At 36.3% G+C, this 18310-nt stretch overlaps 1 protein-coding gene across 3 annotated transcripts in view; it reads left to right on the top strand.

The window, feature by feature from the left end:
• MARCHF6 (membrane associated ring-CH-type finger 6) overlaps window positions 1-15686 on the top strand; it is a 52038-nt gene extending 36352 nt beyond the window's left edge. For all 3 annotated transcript variants that reach the window (XM_051609920.1, XM_051609919.1, XM_051609921.1), the window contains exons 19-26: window positions 10-211; window positions 4395-4464; window positions 5628-5809; window positions 6872-7006; window positions 8758-8847; window positions 9922-10054; window positions 11044-11179; window positions 13398-15686. In XM_051609920.1, coding sequence (XP_051465880.1) covers window positions 10-211; window positions 4395-4464; window positions 5628-5809; window positions 6872-7006; window positions 8758-8847; window positions 9922-10054; window positions 11044-11179; window positions 13398-13488 — 1039 coding nt within the window. In that variant the 3' untranslated portion in view covers window positions 13489-15686. The remainder of the gene's footprint in view (window positions 1-9; window positions 212-4394; window positions 4465-5627; window positions 5810-6871; window positions 7007-8757; window positions 8848-9921; window positions 10055-11043; window positions 11180-13397) is intronic.
• The last annotated feature ends 2624 nt before the right edge of the window (window positions 15687-18310 follow it).

The raw sequence follows: 18310 nt of genomic DNA, 5'->3' as shown, positions 1-18310 counted from the left end.
TTGTTACAGGGATCTCCATTCTTACCTACTTGGTGACCAAGAAGAGAATGAAAACAATGCAAACCAGCAGCCTAACAACCAGCATGCTCGCAATAATAATGCCATTCCAGTTGTGGGAGAAGGTCTTCATGCAGCCCATCAAGCCATACTTCAACAAGGAGGACCTGTGGGTTTCCAGCCTTATCGTAGGCCTTTAAAATTCCCACTCAGGGTAGGTGTATCTAACGCATGAAGAGAAAAGGGAAAGGCATTTGAAAAATGGGTGGAATTTTTTTGTAAGAAAGATTTTGCCCACGTGTCATCAGAAGTCAAGTGGTGGGTCGTGTTGGTTTGTGTTTTGTATGGTTTGCAACTTTCTAAAAAGTAGTCTTAAAGTTAATTTTTCAGCTTTTTTAGCCTGTAACTTACGACATTCAATTACCACTGTATTTATAGATCCCATATGTGTTGTGTGTTAGTTTACATCTCCCTTTCCTAATGGTTAGTAATGGAGAGAAATATATTAACCCCCAGCAAATGGATAGTTCAGGAATGTGTCTAATAAGGCATGGCTTTCAAGAGAGCATACTTTGGTCTTGTAGCTGAAGTGTATTTTAAACTTTTTTGCTTCATTAAGAAATTATATGGAGAAATTCTATTGCATTAAACATAGGAAGGTGTAAAAATACTGCAAAGTTCTAAATCCATACACATAGAAAGAAAACGGTGTTGGAAAATACCTAACTTCTGAGAATAATATGTAGGTCAAACTAGGTAAATTGTTTTGTTGTTACCAGAACTCTGAGTTACTGAAATATAAACTGAAACACAGCTTATTTATTTTTTCAGTACAGCTCAGGAAGGGAAGTAATGGCTAAAGTTAGAACAGCTTAATACTGCTTCTGATGTTTCTTTAAAATGCTGGATATACCAGAATTCTCATTACTAAGTACAAAATTAAGGTGTGTGTGTCCCCTATAAATCTCAACCTAGTAGAGCTGAAAGAGAATTTGAAAGTATTTTAGGATTGTGCAACCATTTAGCTTCTGGGTGTTCTACGTTTGGGCTTGATATGAGGGTGGGTAACTCCATCCACTGGTGTTTTTACCCTCTCAAATGGCCCTCCATAGGAATGCATGCGGCACTGCTGCAGAGGAAACAGTGGGAAGAACTAGCTCAGGGATGAAATGGCTGGGGAAGGAGAATGAATTTGCCCCTGTCATAGCAGCTGCTACTTCTGTTTGGTCATAACAGGAATTCAAAACATGCTCTGAGACCAGTTTAATCTAGCATAAATATTCACTTACTACTGAAAGGAGTGGTGCCGTTCTTGCTCCCTTCTTCCCTTCTTAGCATGAATGCCTGAGCTAGCATATATACACATGATGAGCTGGAACAGATCCAGATGAAAACTGAGTTAATATGCAGAAGGCATTAGTTAGATGTGTGTGAAAGTTCAGATAAGACTATATTGTGTTATTTATAAAGAAATTATACTTGTGACATTTTCACTCAGACTGAGTCAGGTTCCTGTGCAGTTGCTGGGATGACAGAAAGGGTAATTGAAATTAATTACCTGCTTAGCAGCCAAACAAGGAACTAAAGTGGCTTCTCACTTACTGTGACCTGACAATATATAACCACTGTAATGTGGACATGCTGCTTTCAAGGGAGGGGTGTGTTCACCTAGGCACTCATTAAGTCCTTTCTAGAACTACCATTGCATGAATTACTTTACTTTTGTGGATTCTTCTGGATAAGGATGTGCTGAAATTGTCTCCCCCTCTTGAAGCATTGCATAGTGTAAGCTGACCTTGGTGGGGTGCTGACCTTGAACTGATTATAATAGCTTACCAGTTTCATATTCAGCTGTCAGAGACTTTTTTCTGGTCTACTTACCTTCATCTAGATATTTTAAGTTCTTTAGAGACTTGTACAGAACATAGAAAATCTGATTTAACTGAACTTCTTTCCCTTGTATTCATCAAGAGGTATGACAAGCATTTGCACAATCTCAACATACATGGTAGTTCACTCATGATTCTGTGTTTCTGGTTCCACTTGTTTGAAGTATTTATATAATTAATTGTTCAGGATTGCTGCAGGTGCTTCAGTTGTAATTTTTGGTATATTAACCTTAGTTCTAGTTATATAAGTTAATCTTACAAAAATGTCTCCCACATAAACTTCCAGTATGGAACAACACTGTATTTTAATTACTTTCTCAACTGGGGTTTTAAGAATTTGAGAAGAAAACAAACAGTGTTGACATCTGATTTTGTAAGAACCTAGAACAAGCTGGTTTCTATTCTGTTTTTTTATGTATTAACGTATTCCACTAGAACTCACTCATAGTGTTCCTATGGACTGAGCAAGGATTAAGAACTGATCCCTCATGTTATTTCAGTTACAAAAAGCATATATAACTATGGGTTTGATGTATTCTTTTTTAACTTAATAAAGTACATACTGTTAATCTGAAACAAAATTAAAATATCACTTTTTTTTTTACTTGTTACATAAAAGTTTATCATGAGTTTTACCAGATGATTCTTCCAACTCATTCATTTTTTAAACACATGGTCTCTTGGTGAACTCTCAAAGCCTTTCCAGACAAATGCTGATGTGTGGAATTCATTGAATTTTCCTGCTCTCCTGCCTTGTCTTCCTTTACCTTTCCTTTCATAATCCATAGCTGTCAGCAGAACCTGCAAACTCCCTGGCAAGCTTTCTTCTGAGAATTTTTAGATTTTATTACTTCATTGTTGATTCTTTAAAAAAAGCAAGACTATCTAAAAAAATACATTTATCATTACTTTTCATAGACTTGGTATGTTATTTCTAAAATCCCTTTAGATTTGTCCTACTGTAGTTTTTCATTTAACTTACCAGAGTTCATCCATTTTCTATTTTTTTTTTTATTTTTTTTTCCCCATGGATTTACTTCTAACTTCTGGAAATCTCATCTGGAAGCTGTTTTTATTACAGTCTTTACTGTGACAACTTTGAGGAGATGTCTTAAGTCTTAGGATTAGTAGTGAGTTTGTCCTGAACCCTCACTTCAGTGTATCTAAATGAATCTCCTGTGAGCATGTTTCCTTTTGACTACTATTTTCAATATTCTTTTAATGAGTGTCCTCATTTTAGCTAGTTTGCTTTTTTGATGTGTTATTTTGGAAAGAGTAGGGATGTCCTTGAAACACGTTTGAGTCTTAATGTATTGTGGTCACTGCTAGTGCTTCTTCTGTGATAAGAGTAACATGCTGCCTCTGCATTGTTTAGGTTCAAGTCAAGAGTTACTCCTCCTCTTGTACGTTCCTTCTCACTGATCCAAGAAGCAGCCATGCATGGTTTTTAAAAGCTTCATATCAGCTTTAGTCATTCATGTATTGTGACTGTGAAGAGTCATGGACTTTTCCCCAGCATTCTCAAAGTAACTATTTAGGCAATATTGTTCCCAAACAAGTCACATCATGTGTTCCTCATCATCAGAAAGCTTATTTTGCCTGAAACCCAGTTGTCAAGTTACTCTGGTTTCCTTCTTTCTGTGATTTGGGATCCCCAGCCATAAAGAGAATATTCTTTGTGAAAAAGGGTATATGGCTGTCACCTGGCAAATAATTGGGTATTGTGGAATCATCAGGCTAATGTCTACAAAATCACAAGCTTTTTCCTTGAAGAAGTGCTGAAAGTCCTAACCTAGCTATGAGGCTGATCTACATTGTCCACAACAGTCTCATCAAGGAAAATGTGTGTCACAGATTTAACTTTCTGTTAATAGCCTGTTATGGTAAGATGTTAGTTTTCCCATAGTAAGCTTGCTTGTTGTGTGGCTTTGGTGATTAGTGAAGCAGAACTTCATAGGACATGATGCTTGAGACATTTAAATGATTTAAAGACATCAAGTACATGAGAATTCTCTGCTAAGATGTAAATCTGACTAAGGAGCCACCACCTTTGCTGTCAGCTGCTGGTCACATAAACCTGGGGGCATCTGGAAGAACATTCTCAGCAAGGTTTTCCCAATTACAAAAGCAGTCTTGCTTATCTGGCCTACAGAGCTAGAAACCTTTTGGGGTTAACTGAGAGTTGTTGTGCTGGTTAGTGCAGAAATAAAGAGATTATTTTTTATTATACCATAACAGACAACTCCTGTCCCTCTGGATTCAAATGTTAATTTTTACTGTTGTGACAACTGATGTGAACTCTTAAAAGAAATGCAGCACACCTGCAGTGTTGTGTATGTACTGTGGATAGGTTTCTTGTTACTGATTTATTTATACAGTGAAATGTTAGATGGTATTTGAACTTTCTAGTTTAAGCTGCGTTTCTAGCATGATGCATCTTTTTATGTTTGGGGTTTTTTTTGCTTTAAGTAACTTTATTATAATTTTTTTCTTTTTTTCCTCTTTCAGATATTTCTTTTGATTGTTTTCATGTGTATAACATTACTGATTGCTAGTCTTATCTGCCTTACCTTACCAGGTAAGTCTATTATTGTAAAACTGCAACTGAAAACAAATGTTTTGAAACTATTGTATAAAGTCAAAAGGAGTAATCAGGAAAACCAGGTCTCACTTTTAATGGTACTAGATACTAATGGTCTCAGATTTTAATAGTCTAAAAATCTAAATCATAGAGATAATACCCATATTTAAATGACATAGATTGCCATTTCCTTTGTTTTGTTGGAAGGATAATTTTTTTAAGGGCAGAGCTCCAAGTGCTGAGAGAATCTCTCTAGTAGTATTGTGAGAAAAAGAAAATTGATACTCTTGAACTTGCTTTACCATTTAGAGAAGGAAAATGCATAGCTTCTTACCAGGTCTTCTACAGTATCTTCTTTAATTAAATACTCTAAAGGTGTCATCAGCACAAGGTCACTAAGAGACTTTGGAGTGATACACATGCCACTTCCCAAATATGTATGAATGAGTACTTTAACAAAATCAAAAGCACTTTGTAGTTGTTCTAATAATTTGGGACAAATTTAGACCTGTAAACTCATTTGACTTTTATAGCCTGGCTACTGTATTACCATGTCATTTTTACCTCTTGGTATTAATGATCCTAACATCAGTAATCTGCTGAGAGCACAGTTACAATTTTTGTGGTGGTTTTAATAGTAGTACGTAAAATAATTCCACTATAATACTGGTGAATAGAAGCACTATTAAAAAATGAAACGGAGCAAATGAGTCTCCCGTTTTTGTTGGAGAGCTTCAGAAGCCTGATCAGTAACTCTTAAAAAATTGTATGAGGCAGTGAGTGAAAAGACATAAACATAGCTTATAAGATTTAAATTCAGTCTTACACACTAACATATTTGGCCTTTGCAGTTCTAAAGTTTAGGCTCTGAATAGTTCAGTATTTGGTGTTTTGATCTCCTGTAGTTCAGATCACATTGCTGGTGTAATCAAACTTCAGGCGAAAAAAAATCTACCTATGTATTTGTCATCATCTACGTAACTATCTATACAGTACGTCATACATTTGTGCCTTACAGGTGTAGTACGAAATTACTGTTTTATGCTGAATATATTTGTGCGTTGATATTTAACAGTAAATTTAAGAAGTATTTTTCAATAGGCATCCTTCCTTAATACGTTGAAAAGCATTACTCTATTTAACAGTGTTTGTGTTTGCAGTATTTGCTGGCCGATGGTTAATGTCGTTCTGGACGGGGACTGCCAAAATCCATGAGCTGTACACAGCTGCTTGTGGTCTTTATGTCTGCTGGCTGACGATCCGAGCAGTGACAGTGCTGGTCGCCTGGATGCCACAGGGTCGCAGGGTGATTTTTCAGAAGGTCAAAGAATGGTCTCTTATGGTGAGTCTTGAGAAAAAATTGTACTGATTTATCAAATAAGTAACTTAACAAAACTTCTTTTATTAGTGCATGTGGGTTTTACTCCGTAATCTATACCTCATTTTTATTTTCAGACCGTTTTGAAGCTTTTGCAGATTACTTTCCTATTGCGTTGGATACCTGTATTTCTGGAAAACATTTAGCACAATGTTAAGCAATCCGTGTAAATAAGTTTGTGTATAAATGTTTGTATTTACATTTGTTTTTCTGTTTTCCTTTAAAAGTGAGTATGTTGCATTCTCCCTATGTGGTGTGTGCTTAAATACATTTACATTTTCACATGCACTTCAATGCTTAACTACTACTCAGTTAGCAATTTGACATCAAATAATAAAAAAAGGTAGATTATGATGAATGCGTCTCTGCAAAGTAGAATGATGCATATTTTCATTAAGATCTTTGTTTTGATGGATCTTTGTTGTTCAAATTAATATTTTGAAAGGAAGTACTGTGGGGTTTTTTTTGTTTGTGTTTTTTTTACCAGGAGTTCAGATTCTCACCTTGGCAACAATTTTATATCCCATCTTTTAGTTTTGGTTTTGAAGATTTCTCTAGCAGATTTCTTGTCTAAGTATAGTAATTTTAAACATTGATAGTATAAATAGCATCTTGTGATGGACGTGCTTGTGTGCTTATTAGACCATTACAGACGTTTTTTGAAAGATTCTTCTCTAATTTTCCTGCTTACAAGAATACTCAAATGCGTTTGAAGTACCTTTGGATAGTATTCACTACTGACAACAAGCAAAGGTGATTTTATGGTTTAAAACTATATGGATACCAATAGGCACAATCACGCCTTTTTCTGGATGGGGCATGGAATAGGACTTAATCTCTAAAACTTGCATTGCAAAACTAGGTATGTAGTAAAAATTATTTCTAGCCATGTGTATGTATGAATTAAAGGTCTGTAGTTTTTTTTTCTCCAGCTTTATCTGTGTAGTTTAAGTTACATTTTGAAGTTTAAACAACAAGAATCCTCTGATAAACATACTAATTGAATGTCTTGGAAATTTTTTCTAGATAATGAAGACATTAATAGTGGCTATACTGCTAGCTGGTGTGGTTCCACTTTTGCTTGGTCTTCTGTTCGAACTCGTCATCGTTGCACCTTTGAGAGTTCCTTTGGATCAAACACCTCTCTTCTATCCTTGGCAAGTAAGTTGCCCCTGTTTTTCTTCTGCTGTTGATATGTTTCTTTACTTAGAAGTAAGGGGTACCAGAGTTCTTGTTTCATGTTGATTTGGTGCTTCAGAGCATTTCCTTTAAGTATGTTTCTACTTGACAGAGGAAAGACAGTCTGGATGTGAGTAGGATATGCTTAGGAATTTTAAGTATAAAAAGCTGAATTTTGTGGGATGACGTCAGAGGATCTTTGCATTTCAGTAATTAGATAGTCACTTTTATCAGTAGCATAATTGTAAAGTTACATAAAGAAATTAGTATAGCTGTATGCACAGATGTACATATTCTGTCTGACCTTTTTGTAAAGCTTTCTGCCTACCGTTATGCAGCAAGAGGTTCAGCTGCAGTTTTAATTCAGTGATGATACACACTATGAATTAGGATTATTCTGGGTTTAGATTGAGATGTCAAATCATTAATATAGGCTTTTGCGGTAGTAGTGTTTTCGTTTTCTTCAGCCAAGTCCCACAGGTTAAGGGAATGCAAACTTTATTTTCTGCAAGTTGGTGGAAGAAATGAAGGTACAGTGGATCAAGTGACTAATGCTTGCATCACCTAGGCTGAGTTATGAAAGAACTTGTAACTCAGAGAAACCTTACTTGAGGGAACCATAACTCAAAAGATCTAGAATGCATATTACTAATTAACAAAGTGTTCAGGGATAATGATTTTCTCAGCAGTCCACAAACAAGCTTTCGTTTACTTTCAGTATCTAAATGTTTGAAAGTCTTATTAAATATACTGAAAATTTTATTTTCACGTGGCAGAGCTTCCTCCAAATACCAGATTAGAGGGATTTTAGACTTGTAAATTAACAAGGAGCTGTTGAAATTCAGAATAACTTCCATTTTTCACAAAAGAGAATAGAATTATACAAAGGTTACTACTTGACCAAACACAAAGCAACTTTCACGCTGACTTTTTTGTAATAATTTTTAAAGTCTCTGGGGAAATAGATGGCTTTTTAAGTAATTGGTCAAAGAAAATATATTTCCCCAGCAGCTGAAGAAAGTTAATTAGCCAGTGCAGCCAGTTGTGTAGCTCTTTGTTCTGCCTTCTCAACCTATACTTTGCATTCCATTTTTGGTGGTTTTTATTGAAGAATCTCTTACAAGTATCTGTAATCCAGAAAGGATTGATTCAGTATCTGCAGAGTTTACCAGAAGCCTGTAGTTACATTGTGTTCTTTCAATTCTGTGCCATAATAATTGCAGTATATGTTAAAACATATATTTTCCTCTGAATAGTATGACTTTTTTGTTGTTGTGAAGAGCAATGCCTTGCTTTGTTTAGCTCTTCTCACATCAGGCGGGGTTTTTTGAACAAGAACTTAAGGGAAAAAAAAGTGTTTCCTGACTGGTGTGAACATTTTGTATATTGTTTCTTTTCTTTTTTAAAGGAATCAAAATAGCTTATTTCTAGGTAAATGTTAGCAGCATTAATTACTTTGCACTTGAATGCTAATCTGTTGCTTTAACTGAGTGTAATGCTTTTATTTTGTATTTGCCTTTGGTTTAGTAGTAGCTGATTTTCCTGGTTCAAGGGAGCTGAGTAAACTCTTAGGAGTTTGCAGGTGTCACCTCTTGTAAACAGTGTCCAATGTAAACAGAAAAGTTACTATATTTTTACTTATAAGTAATATTAGCAAGTTGCTATTAAAAAAGCTCTTGGTTGTCAAACTACTGAAAAATCTTGATGCTAACAGTCCCTTTTTGCAAAATTAGGACTGGGCTCTTGGAGTTCTACATGCCAAAATAATTGCTGCCATAACACTGATGGGTCCCCAGTGGTGGCTGAAAACTGTTATTGAACAGGTAGGACAAAAATGTCCATGAGAATAATCTGTATAATGTATTTTGAATGTTTTTTGAATGTATGGGTCAGAAAATGGAGTTACTGTTGGAGTAATGGAGTAATGGAGCAAAACTCAACTGATCTTGTACAATTCTTTTAGCCTAATCCACTAAGCTACGCTAAACAATAAACCAAAAAAAAGTCTCAGAAAACTGAAATGAGGAAAATGCATAAACGTATATGCAGTTTTATCAGATTTGTATTACAGTGAGAAACATCAGTATTTCTTCAGATGAATTCACAAGTGTTCAAATACTGGACATTATTTGTGTCCACCACTCAAGAACAGAGACTTTCTGCCTTCTCCTGAGCTGTAGAGACTTGCAGATGAGGGCATATGAAAGACCACATTTCCATTACCTTATGATTATGAAGCAAGACAGAACAGTTTCTCTGAGCAGTTCTGAGTCACATAGCCTGTTGCTTTCTTTGGCAGACATTGTTTTCTTTATTACAGTGATTAAGTTTTACGTTTGTTGTCACAATGAAGTATCTCAGTTGTTTACCAGAAAAACTTTTCAGCTCTGTGCTGTATGTAATGGCTATGCTGCAGGTCCTCCTCAAGAATTGTGGAGGCCTTCTCTTAGGGCACTGACCCCACATACAGAGGCTCTGATCTGCACTACCAAGTAGAAAATAAGATCATGGTTTTTGCCCGTGTTACCAAATGTAATAGATTTGTTCTGTTGACATACACAGCATCTTCTTTCAGCAAGTTAACAGCACAAAGCGATCACAGGTCACCCATAAAACCACCATTCACAGCTCTATTTAATGAACTTTAATTTGGTCTCTTGCAACCAAATCACAACACTATTCCAGATTAAGTTGCTCTTTTGCACCCTATTTAAATTACATCCTGGCACAGAGATTTTCCTTCTTCAACTGTAGCCATCATGGTTTTTTTCAAATTTGGAACACTTTCTTCCTCTCATAAGGAGAAAACCTTGTGTAAAAACCCTGTAATTATTACTGTAAGCACAGAGCATGGCTTTCCTGATTGACCCATTCTACTTCTAACTTGTTCTTCTTAGGTATATGCAAATGGGATTCGAAACATTGATTTACACTTCATAATCCATAAACTGGCAGCACCAGTAATCTCTGTTCTGTTACTTTCCCTGTGTGTTCCATACATCATAGCTTCTGGTGTTGTACCCTTATTAGGTATGTATACGTTCAGAATACCTGTTTATCATCTGATGGTTTATAGCACTGGTAATAAGTCTGTGGAAATAAAACTTAAAGCTCTAGGTTATTAAAAAAAAATCAAAGAAACAACCCACAAATAAAGAAACAAACAAACAAAAAAACCAAACAGGAAACCCCCACTCTTCTGCCAGCAAATATACATGCTTAAGGATTGCTGTATCATCTTAAAAGTTGGGGGGGGTTAGAGAATGCAATACATTATTCTGCCTGGCATTTTAATAAACTAAGTGCAGAATACATCAAAAGTATGGGACTGAATAATATCTAACAGAAGAAATGTAGGTATCTTGCTAGTTTTGGAAAGGGTTGATTAATTAATTGCTTCTTTGAACAATCAACCTTTAATTTTAGTCTCTAGGAGGTAAAGTATGCTGAGGACATCTTTTCTGACTTGTCAAATTCTAAAGGAAGCTTAGAACTGGCAAAAATACTTGGTTTGTGGTTTTCCTTCGGTAATGAAATGAAATGTAAATTTTAATTGTAGCTTTTTTATATACTTCACATAATTAAAGGCAATAATGTTATTAAGCAGGATAGATGTGCTTTTACATCAGCAGTTGTCTTGGTAGTTAGTTCTAATGTTAACATGTTCAATAAGTCCCATTTTACTCTTCAACTTCACTTGAATGCAGACTTCAATAGTGTCACCGTTTTTCTGACACAAGGTATACACAAGTCAGTAAACAAGAAGAACTGATAAGCCCAGCTTTTATACCATGGATTTTCACTCTTAATGGAGAACTTTTGAGCTTGAATGCTTTAGATGAAAAAAAACCAGCAGCTGTTATGTTGGATCTCTGAGATAAATGGGTGTGTTACTTATTTCACAGCCCTTCTACTGAAGTTACAGTATAACCAAAAGTGTAAAAGCAGGTGCAGAAGCAGAAATGCCTGTGTTCCTTGAACAATGCTAGATTCTGTGAAGGTTGTGTCTTGTTTTCTAGGAGTTACTGCTGAAATGCAAAACCTAGTTCAGCGACGGATTTATCCTTTTCTGCTTATGGTTGTGGTGTTGATGGGAATTCTCTCCTTCCAAGTCCGCCAATTCAAGCGCCTTTACGAACATATTAAAAATGACAAGTGAGTATATAGTGGGGGCTTTTTAATTTTCCCACTTAAAATTGTGATAACAACCTCAGATTGAATTCAGGTGTTGTAGATACTTAGGGCTAAAAGGGATTTTAAGAAGCTAACTAGATGACCATCTAAGGCAGATCTAAACTATGCAGGGCAAATCTTTCTATCTGTGGTTCAGGTAGAAAAGCACAGGCATAGACTGTCTTTATAAAGAGAAGACACTCCCCTACATTTAACTTGAATGTGTTTTACCACAAATTAAGTTGAGTGCTTGTTTGTCTCTCCCTCTGTAGTCTTGAAGGACAAGTGGACATAATAATTATCTGGAAGTAAAATCATGTCACAGTCTGCTGCTTATAAAACCATTTCTCCAACCTTTTCTGCATGTCGTTTTCTTATTCTTTCTACTCATTAGTCCAATTAACCTGCTAAAGGATGTTAATTTGATTTGATAGAATTTGTCCTTACCAAATTTTGTACTGTTTTCTGATCTTTTAAGTAATCTCTATTCTTTATTACTCAGATATCTCAAAATATTAATTTTTCCTGTATTTTTTCTGGTTATCCTGCTTAGTTTCTAAGCTTTTTTGTGTTGTCCTTATTACCCTATTTTTTGTATTACCTAATTACCTTATATGTTGGTTATTTAAAAAAATAAATGCTGGACTCGGCAACTAGGCTTCCTATGCTTTTATTCTATTGAAAAGGAATAAATGTGTTTGTTGTGTTCATGTCCTGAGTTACCCTAGGACATTTTTGCTTTCCATCAACTACAAAAAGAGACAAACCTAAAATAAACTTTTTTAAACTTTAAATGTTAGGAAGTAACTGATACATTGTTTGATGTAAATGTGAAATTAATAGCATCTAGAAATATTGAGAGAGTTGTAACTAAAATTAAACTCTCAGCATATCAGTTTGTTTTAGCACCTTTTATTTGATCAGTCACCTGCCGTCATAACATGTTCTGTAGTGTTTGGCCTACTGTATTACGTATAGCTGGTATTTATATTTACACATGGGTTTTGAGCTAAATTTTCATAACTTTGTCAAAATGTGTATTGAATTGCAAATTGCATTAATGTTACAAGTTGTTTCCTTGTCTAAATAAGGCATATAAACAGTATGCAAAGCTGTGAAAGTAGATCTAAGTGAAAATTACTTTGATATTAAATTATTAAATGTTGCAACCATCCTTGTAGACAAGGAGTTTGTACAACTTCAGTTAATGCACTCATTTCAGGAAGTAAGCAAGTATAGTCATGTAGTACGTAACAAATTTCAAAAGCATACACAAGTTTTTGTGACATTCTAAAATATCCAAAAAATATGTAGTAGTTGTTCCGTGATGGTACCATGAGAAAAGAAGCTGTGGTGAAAAGGTTTCCAAAGGAAGTGGCAGGTTTCGGGGGAAGAATTTACAGGTGTATATGGTTCCACTTGTAGAGCATACAAATAGGAAGCATAGAAAGGAATTTAGATAGCAAAAAGTAGGAGTGTGAAACAATGATGTAGAGAAAGTAAGGAATATTGGGAAAAGCAGGGAAACTGCCAAGCTGATGAGATGGTGAAATGTTGAAACAGAATTTAAGTAAAGGAATCTTGCACCCCTCAGGCTTGACGTAGCCTGGCATTAGAATATTTTCTCTCCCTTTAATAAAGATTGAGCTGCAGTAAAAGTTTCTCCTTTACAATACTTACTTTTTCCAACCAAGGTGTTTTTCAGTCTGTAGTTCAGAGGAGCCTCTCTTACTCTTGCTCAGTGCATGTTCTGCGTTGTGGCAGGTTCTTTTTTGAACTTAGAACCTCATTAGCACTCTCACTTGGTTTTATATCTTAGTTGTTGTTCCAGACATTACAGTGGCTCAGACAGACACTGCAAAGATGCTCTTAAAATTATCATCTGGCAAAGGGGCTGGGTTTATAAATAATGGAAACACACTCTATATTTCATATCTTCATTCAGTTTAAATTTGTCTGAATTACTGAATTTAAGGCTGTAAAAACAAGCCTGTAATGCCTGTATTCTGTTATTAAATGCTTGAATGTTGAGAAAAAATGAGGATGCTTGAAGACCAGTAAGGGGGGAGGGATCACTTGTAGAATAACTCTTGCTGAAATAAGAGAGTTTCTTCTGCAGCAAAGGAAATAGAGTGGATTTGTTATACAAAATTTTGTATTAACTTGTGTTAATTTCTCATTGTCTTTACTATAATCCCAGGTACCTTGTTGGGCAACGACTTGTGAATTACGAACGGAAGTCGGGTAAACAAGGCACATCAACAACTCCACCTCAGTCTTCACAAGAATAGATGGTCATATTAAACGTCATGACCTTCCCTTTGCCTTTACATGTCGTTTTTTCATAGACTCTTCTTCAGTCTTTGGATATCTCTCCCAGTAATACTCTCAGCAGTGTTTTGACTTCTGTCAGTAGCATCCAGATAGTAGTTAAGGCTCCATCCCTTATCTGCATTTTCTGGTGTTATCAATGCTGTCTGAGGTCTGTATATGTGTAAATAGAAGTATCCTGATACCCTAAAACCTTGGATTAAAAGGAATGTGCATTGTACATCTTTAAAAAAGTATATTAATTTATTAAATCTAGTTGTCACTTTATTTTGGACTGCTGTTCTGTTGACAATGTGCCACAAAGCAATAGTGCGAAGAGGCAAGATGTTTTTATAAAATTTGGAGCTTACTTTATCGTGTTCATAACAGTTCTTATTGTAGAAATATAGTATGATTTTTCATGAGTGGAAAGGCCACACAGAGAATATCAAAAGTAAATAACTGCCTTGCAGTCAGCAATGAAGTGGCCGTGGTGAGAACATAATTAACTATGTATCTTGCTGTCAAGTCTTTTTTATTATTTTGTATAACACCAAAGCTGTTGTACATTTTCTATTGCCTGATTGTTTTTCATGTGTCTGAGTTTGTAATATTGTACAGTTGCTGTTAAATCAAGAAAATATTTCCTCTTCTGAGAATTCAGATATACTTGTTGAGGCTCAGCTGGGTTTTTCTGTTTGGTTGAGGGTAGGGGGGGTTGGCTTTGGGAATCGGGTTTTCCTGCATTGCAACAGAAAGTTAAAAAATTGCTAAGGCTAGGTGATAGAAGCATTTAAAGGTACCAAGGAAAATTAGATAGGTTCACAACTTAAATTGTAGCAAATTTCTTATGAACATAAAATTCTTCAGGACCTTGAGAGGAGGGATGAACCTTATCTGATGGGTTTGCACAGGAAAAAAGAGCATAGTGTAAGCGACATTCTGACTTGGTCCTTAATTGAAGAACTTGAAATCTTTTTTTCAGTAAGTTAGCAAAGTTGCAAATTGCAGTATGAATTTTATATTGCACAAATACTAAAACCCACAACAACAACAACAAAATCTCTTTTCTTTCAGAATTGGTCACTGTGAGTTTTTATGGGAATAATACTGAGGAAGTGATTCATCATGTACCATTTATTGCCTGAGGGGCAGGGCAATATGCTATTATATGCTGTTAAACAGGCAAGGAAGAGTTAGCAGATTTCTTTGCAAGGACATAGTCAAACAAGAGCCACCAAATCAAGTCTGTGTTATTTCTGTATGTAAATAGAGGTCTTCTGCAGTAATGTTTGCGGGGGTTTATGTAGATTTTAAAGAAAATACTTAACAGTATCACAAAGCTTTAAGTAGCATCAAATCACATGCTTAGGTTGCAGTATCTTTCCTAGATTAAATGGAGGGAATGAGAGTATCCATTACAGTAATCAGAAAATTGATGGAACATTTAAATTGCTACTCGGTACGCTGTCCTTCAGTATTCTGTACTTAACTATATGTGTATATAATTAATACTTGAGAATCTGGCAGGTGCTTTGAGAGTGTCATCTCCTTTTACTGATGTTGCATCTCTGATCTGGTGTGTTTTCAGCTAATGTGGTCCAGGCTGTGATGATGGTAGTGCATTTTGGGTGTCTGAACTCATGTTCTAAGGCAGTGAGCACAAGCCAAAGGCATCTGAGTCTAGCAGCCCGGTAGGATTTGGCTTTCACTATCAGAAGGTCAGAAACTACTATTTTACAGAATTGCTGTTGTCCTGATGGATTTGAACTACAAATATTACACTTTGGAGTGATTTATTAGGAAATCTCCACTGACATGAAATCATAGAATAACCAGAATATTTCTCTTGTCATTCACTGTTGCTGACTAAATGCTAAATGGAGTATTTGCCCCGTATATTTTTGATGTGCATAAATATTGCATTTGGCTATTTACAGTGGTGTACATGGTGGGACAGATCTATTTTCACAAGAATAAATTCACTGGTAACATCCATTCTTACTTATGCCAAGATTCTGTCTTTGACATATCTTCCGTAAACAGTTCCAAAATGGTCTTGCCACTCAAATATTGCGAGCACTACTGTGCATCATGCAGAATTTGCAGTAGTGTGATTCTTGTAACTGTGTTTTTATTGAGATAAACTGGTCTTAACATTAAAATTTATTAAGAAAAAGCCTCTGTGCTGTTTCTTATTACTGTTGTTTTGCAAGTCATGACAGAAAAATCTGAATCAGGCCGTCATATAATGTGCACTGTAACTATTTTAATGTAGCTTACATTATCTGTATTCAGTCTTTTTTTATGGAGAACTGGTTTCAAATCAAACTGTTGTACTTTTGCACTGCTTTACAGATCCCAGGTGAAGTTTGTTTCTGAAACTGTCCATTGTGAACTTCCAAAAAATTTCATCTCCTTATTTTTATGCCTATTTTGGGAAAGAAGATGGAGGTTGTATCTAAGAAGAATTAAATAACACTACTTTTTTTTATTGCTTCTAAGTTTTAATAGTTTGCCTTATTGTTCTGTGTATATTCCTCTGGCCTAGAAACTTGATAGTCAGCATATGAGTTAACTGGCTGTTGCTGAGATAGCTGACAGGCTCGATACCAGCAGCTGCCGTCTGTGGTAGAGTCACACAGCGTGCAGTGGTCTTACAAGTTCAGTGTGTGTATTTTCACCACAGTTTGTGTTGACCCTGTGTCTGGAATGGAGGCGTTGGAGATGCATACTGGTTTAATTGTAGCCCCTTTGTGGTGTTGAGTATCTGATGCTTTTAGTGCTTCTACAGGCCTTCATCCAAGAAGTGTCCGATGGCTCTGAAGCTAACGCGTCACATACTGAAAGAAGTTGATTGCAGCATGGCTTTGACTGTTTTTACACAGATTATTTTATATTGATTAAAAATAGTTAAAACTCTGTATCCTTTCTCTGACTCCCCTTTCCCCACTTTCAAGGGCTGTCTGGAACCTGCAACCATGCTCTGTCAGTAACTTCCTCAGAAAAATGTCAGCTCCATCACCAGTTACAGTAGTCACATCACTTTTCAGCTTTCTTTGCATTCCCCAAAGACTGAGGAAATGTCTTGATAGAAATCTGCACAGCAGCCCCACTATTCTTAAGAGAACTCAGTAAAAAGCCCTTTACTTTGCAAAACACAAATGGCAGTGATTTGTTGATTCCACTGCCCAGCATGCTGATGATGAGCGCCCTTTTGTTTCCTCATACTCCACTGACTGACTGTCCATGTATATCTAGATTGGAAATCCTTCATGGATCCTTCAAGCTCTGCTTGCCTGGGGCACAGACACTGTACAGCCTGCACAAGGGCTTCTTAGCAGAAATTATACAGATAATAAAACCATTAAACAGGGAGCTGAATCTTGGTGCTGTAATCAAGTTCAGGATGCAAAAAAAGGAACCAGTCTTCTGAAACAGTTAAGGAAATGACTTTTATGAAGCATTAAGGTAAATTCTGGTGTTTCAGCTCTTATTTTGATGCACTGGAACTAAGGAATTGCATAGTTCACAGCAATTGTATTTAATCTGTGAAGCTGTGTTTCTGGTTTTAATTTGTTAAGAACTAGTCACCGTAAATTGAGAAATGATATGCTGAAATCATAGTTACTCAACAATGGAGATTTTTAGAAGGTGGTATTTCCAAAGGTCTAATACTATTCTGAAATAAACTGAATGGTTTGAATTCAGTATAATACTCGGGGATAGAGCAATAACAAGGTGATTTCACAATTCTGCACATCATTGTTGCTGCTTAGGTGCTTAGTTGCTGTAATGTGTTACTTGCTGAGTAGTGGCCAGAGCCTCAGAGGTACATTTTATTTTCCTGTACAAGGAGAATACAAACATTTGGAGTTATCTGACCGGGGGGGGGGGACACTTAACCTTATCTGATATATGTTAAATCACTTGCATTTCAATTAGTGTTTCAGTTTCTGGAAAATAACACTAGTGTTACCTAGAGAGAAGGCCTAGAGAGGTCTTAATAGATGAAAGCATGTTCTGGAGTAGCATGCAATTAATTGGTCTCTTATTTTCCAATTCTTTTTCATTCTTGTATGGAGGTTTTAGCCTTATGATTTTTACAACAGTTTTTAATTCTTATAAAAGAATGTGTTTTAAGAAAACACAGTTTTTCATCAAATACTCAAAAAATCTTTCCACTTAAGGCATGGTGCTGTGTCCTGTAATACTGTCTTTCAGCTTTATGCCTGATTTCACTGCACCAGACCTAATAGCTGGAAGATTTGAGGGTACGATATTAACTTTCTGAGCAAGGACTGGGGATCATAAAGAATATTTAACTTCAGCAGTTTAGACACCCTTGAAAAACTGCATTGTGGTATTAATTCCATTCTGTTACAGTGTTTCAAGAAGTCACTTGAAAGCATCTCCCCTTTGAAGAGTAGCTACGTCATGGTATGTCAGGAGTTTGCTGTGTTCCTCTGTTCGCAGGAATCTGTGAAGTATCTCTGTCCTGCGTGGCCTTGTGTGTTCATCGGTGGGGGGGTGTAATGTGGATCGAGAAGGGCTGGGTTCATGGAAGATGGTTCTTTTTCAGCAACAGTCAGGTGCTGCGCGCATGGAATGGGCCGAAGTTTCTTTGGAGCTGTGTCTTCTGAAGGCTTGGTGAAGGGAATAATGCCATTATCGAACTGATCCCAGTGCTCGGGCTGTTCCTGGGTTTCCAGGAGCCTGCCGCCTGCCTCCAGGGACCCTGCTCCTGCCGGTGTGGAGCGATCGCTTCTGCTGGCAGCTAGGATACTGCCGGAGAGCGCCAGT

The sequence above is a fragment of the Apus apus genome, chromosome 2 (genome assembly GCF_020740795.1).
Source record: "Apus apus isolate bApuApu2 chromosome 2, bApuApu2.pri.cur, whole genome shotgun sequence".
Taxonomy (NCBI): Eukaryota; Metazoa; Chordata; class Aves; order Apodiformes; family Apodidae; genus Apus; species Apus apus.
Note: the sequence above shows the minus strand (reverse complement) of the source record. Positions and strands in the feature narration are given on the sequence as shown.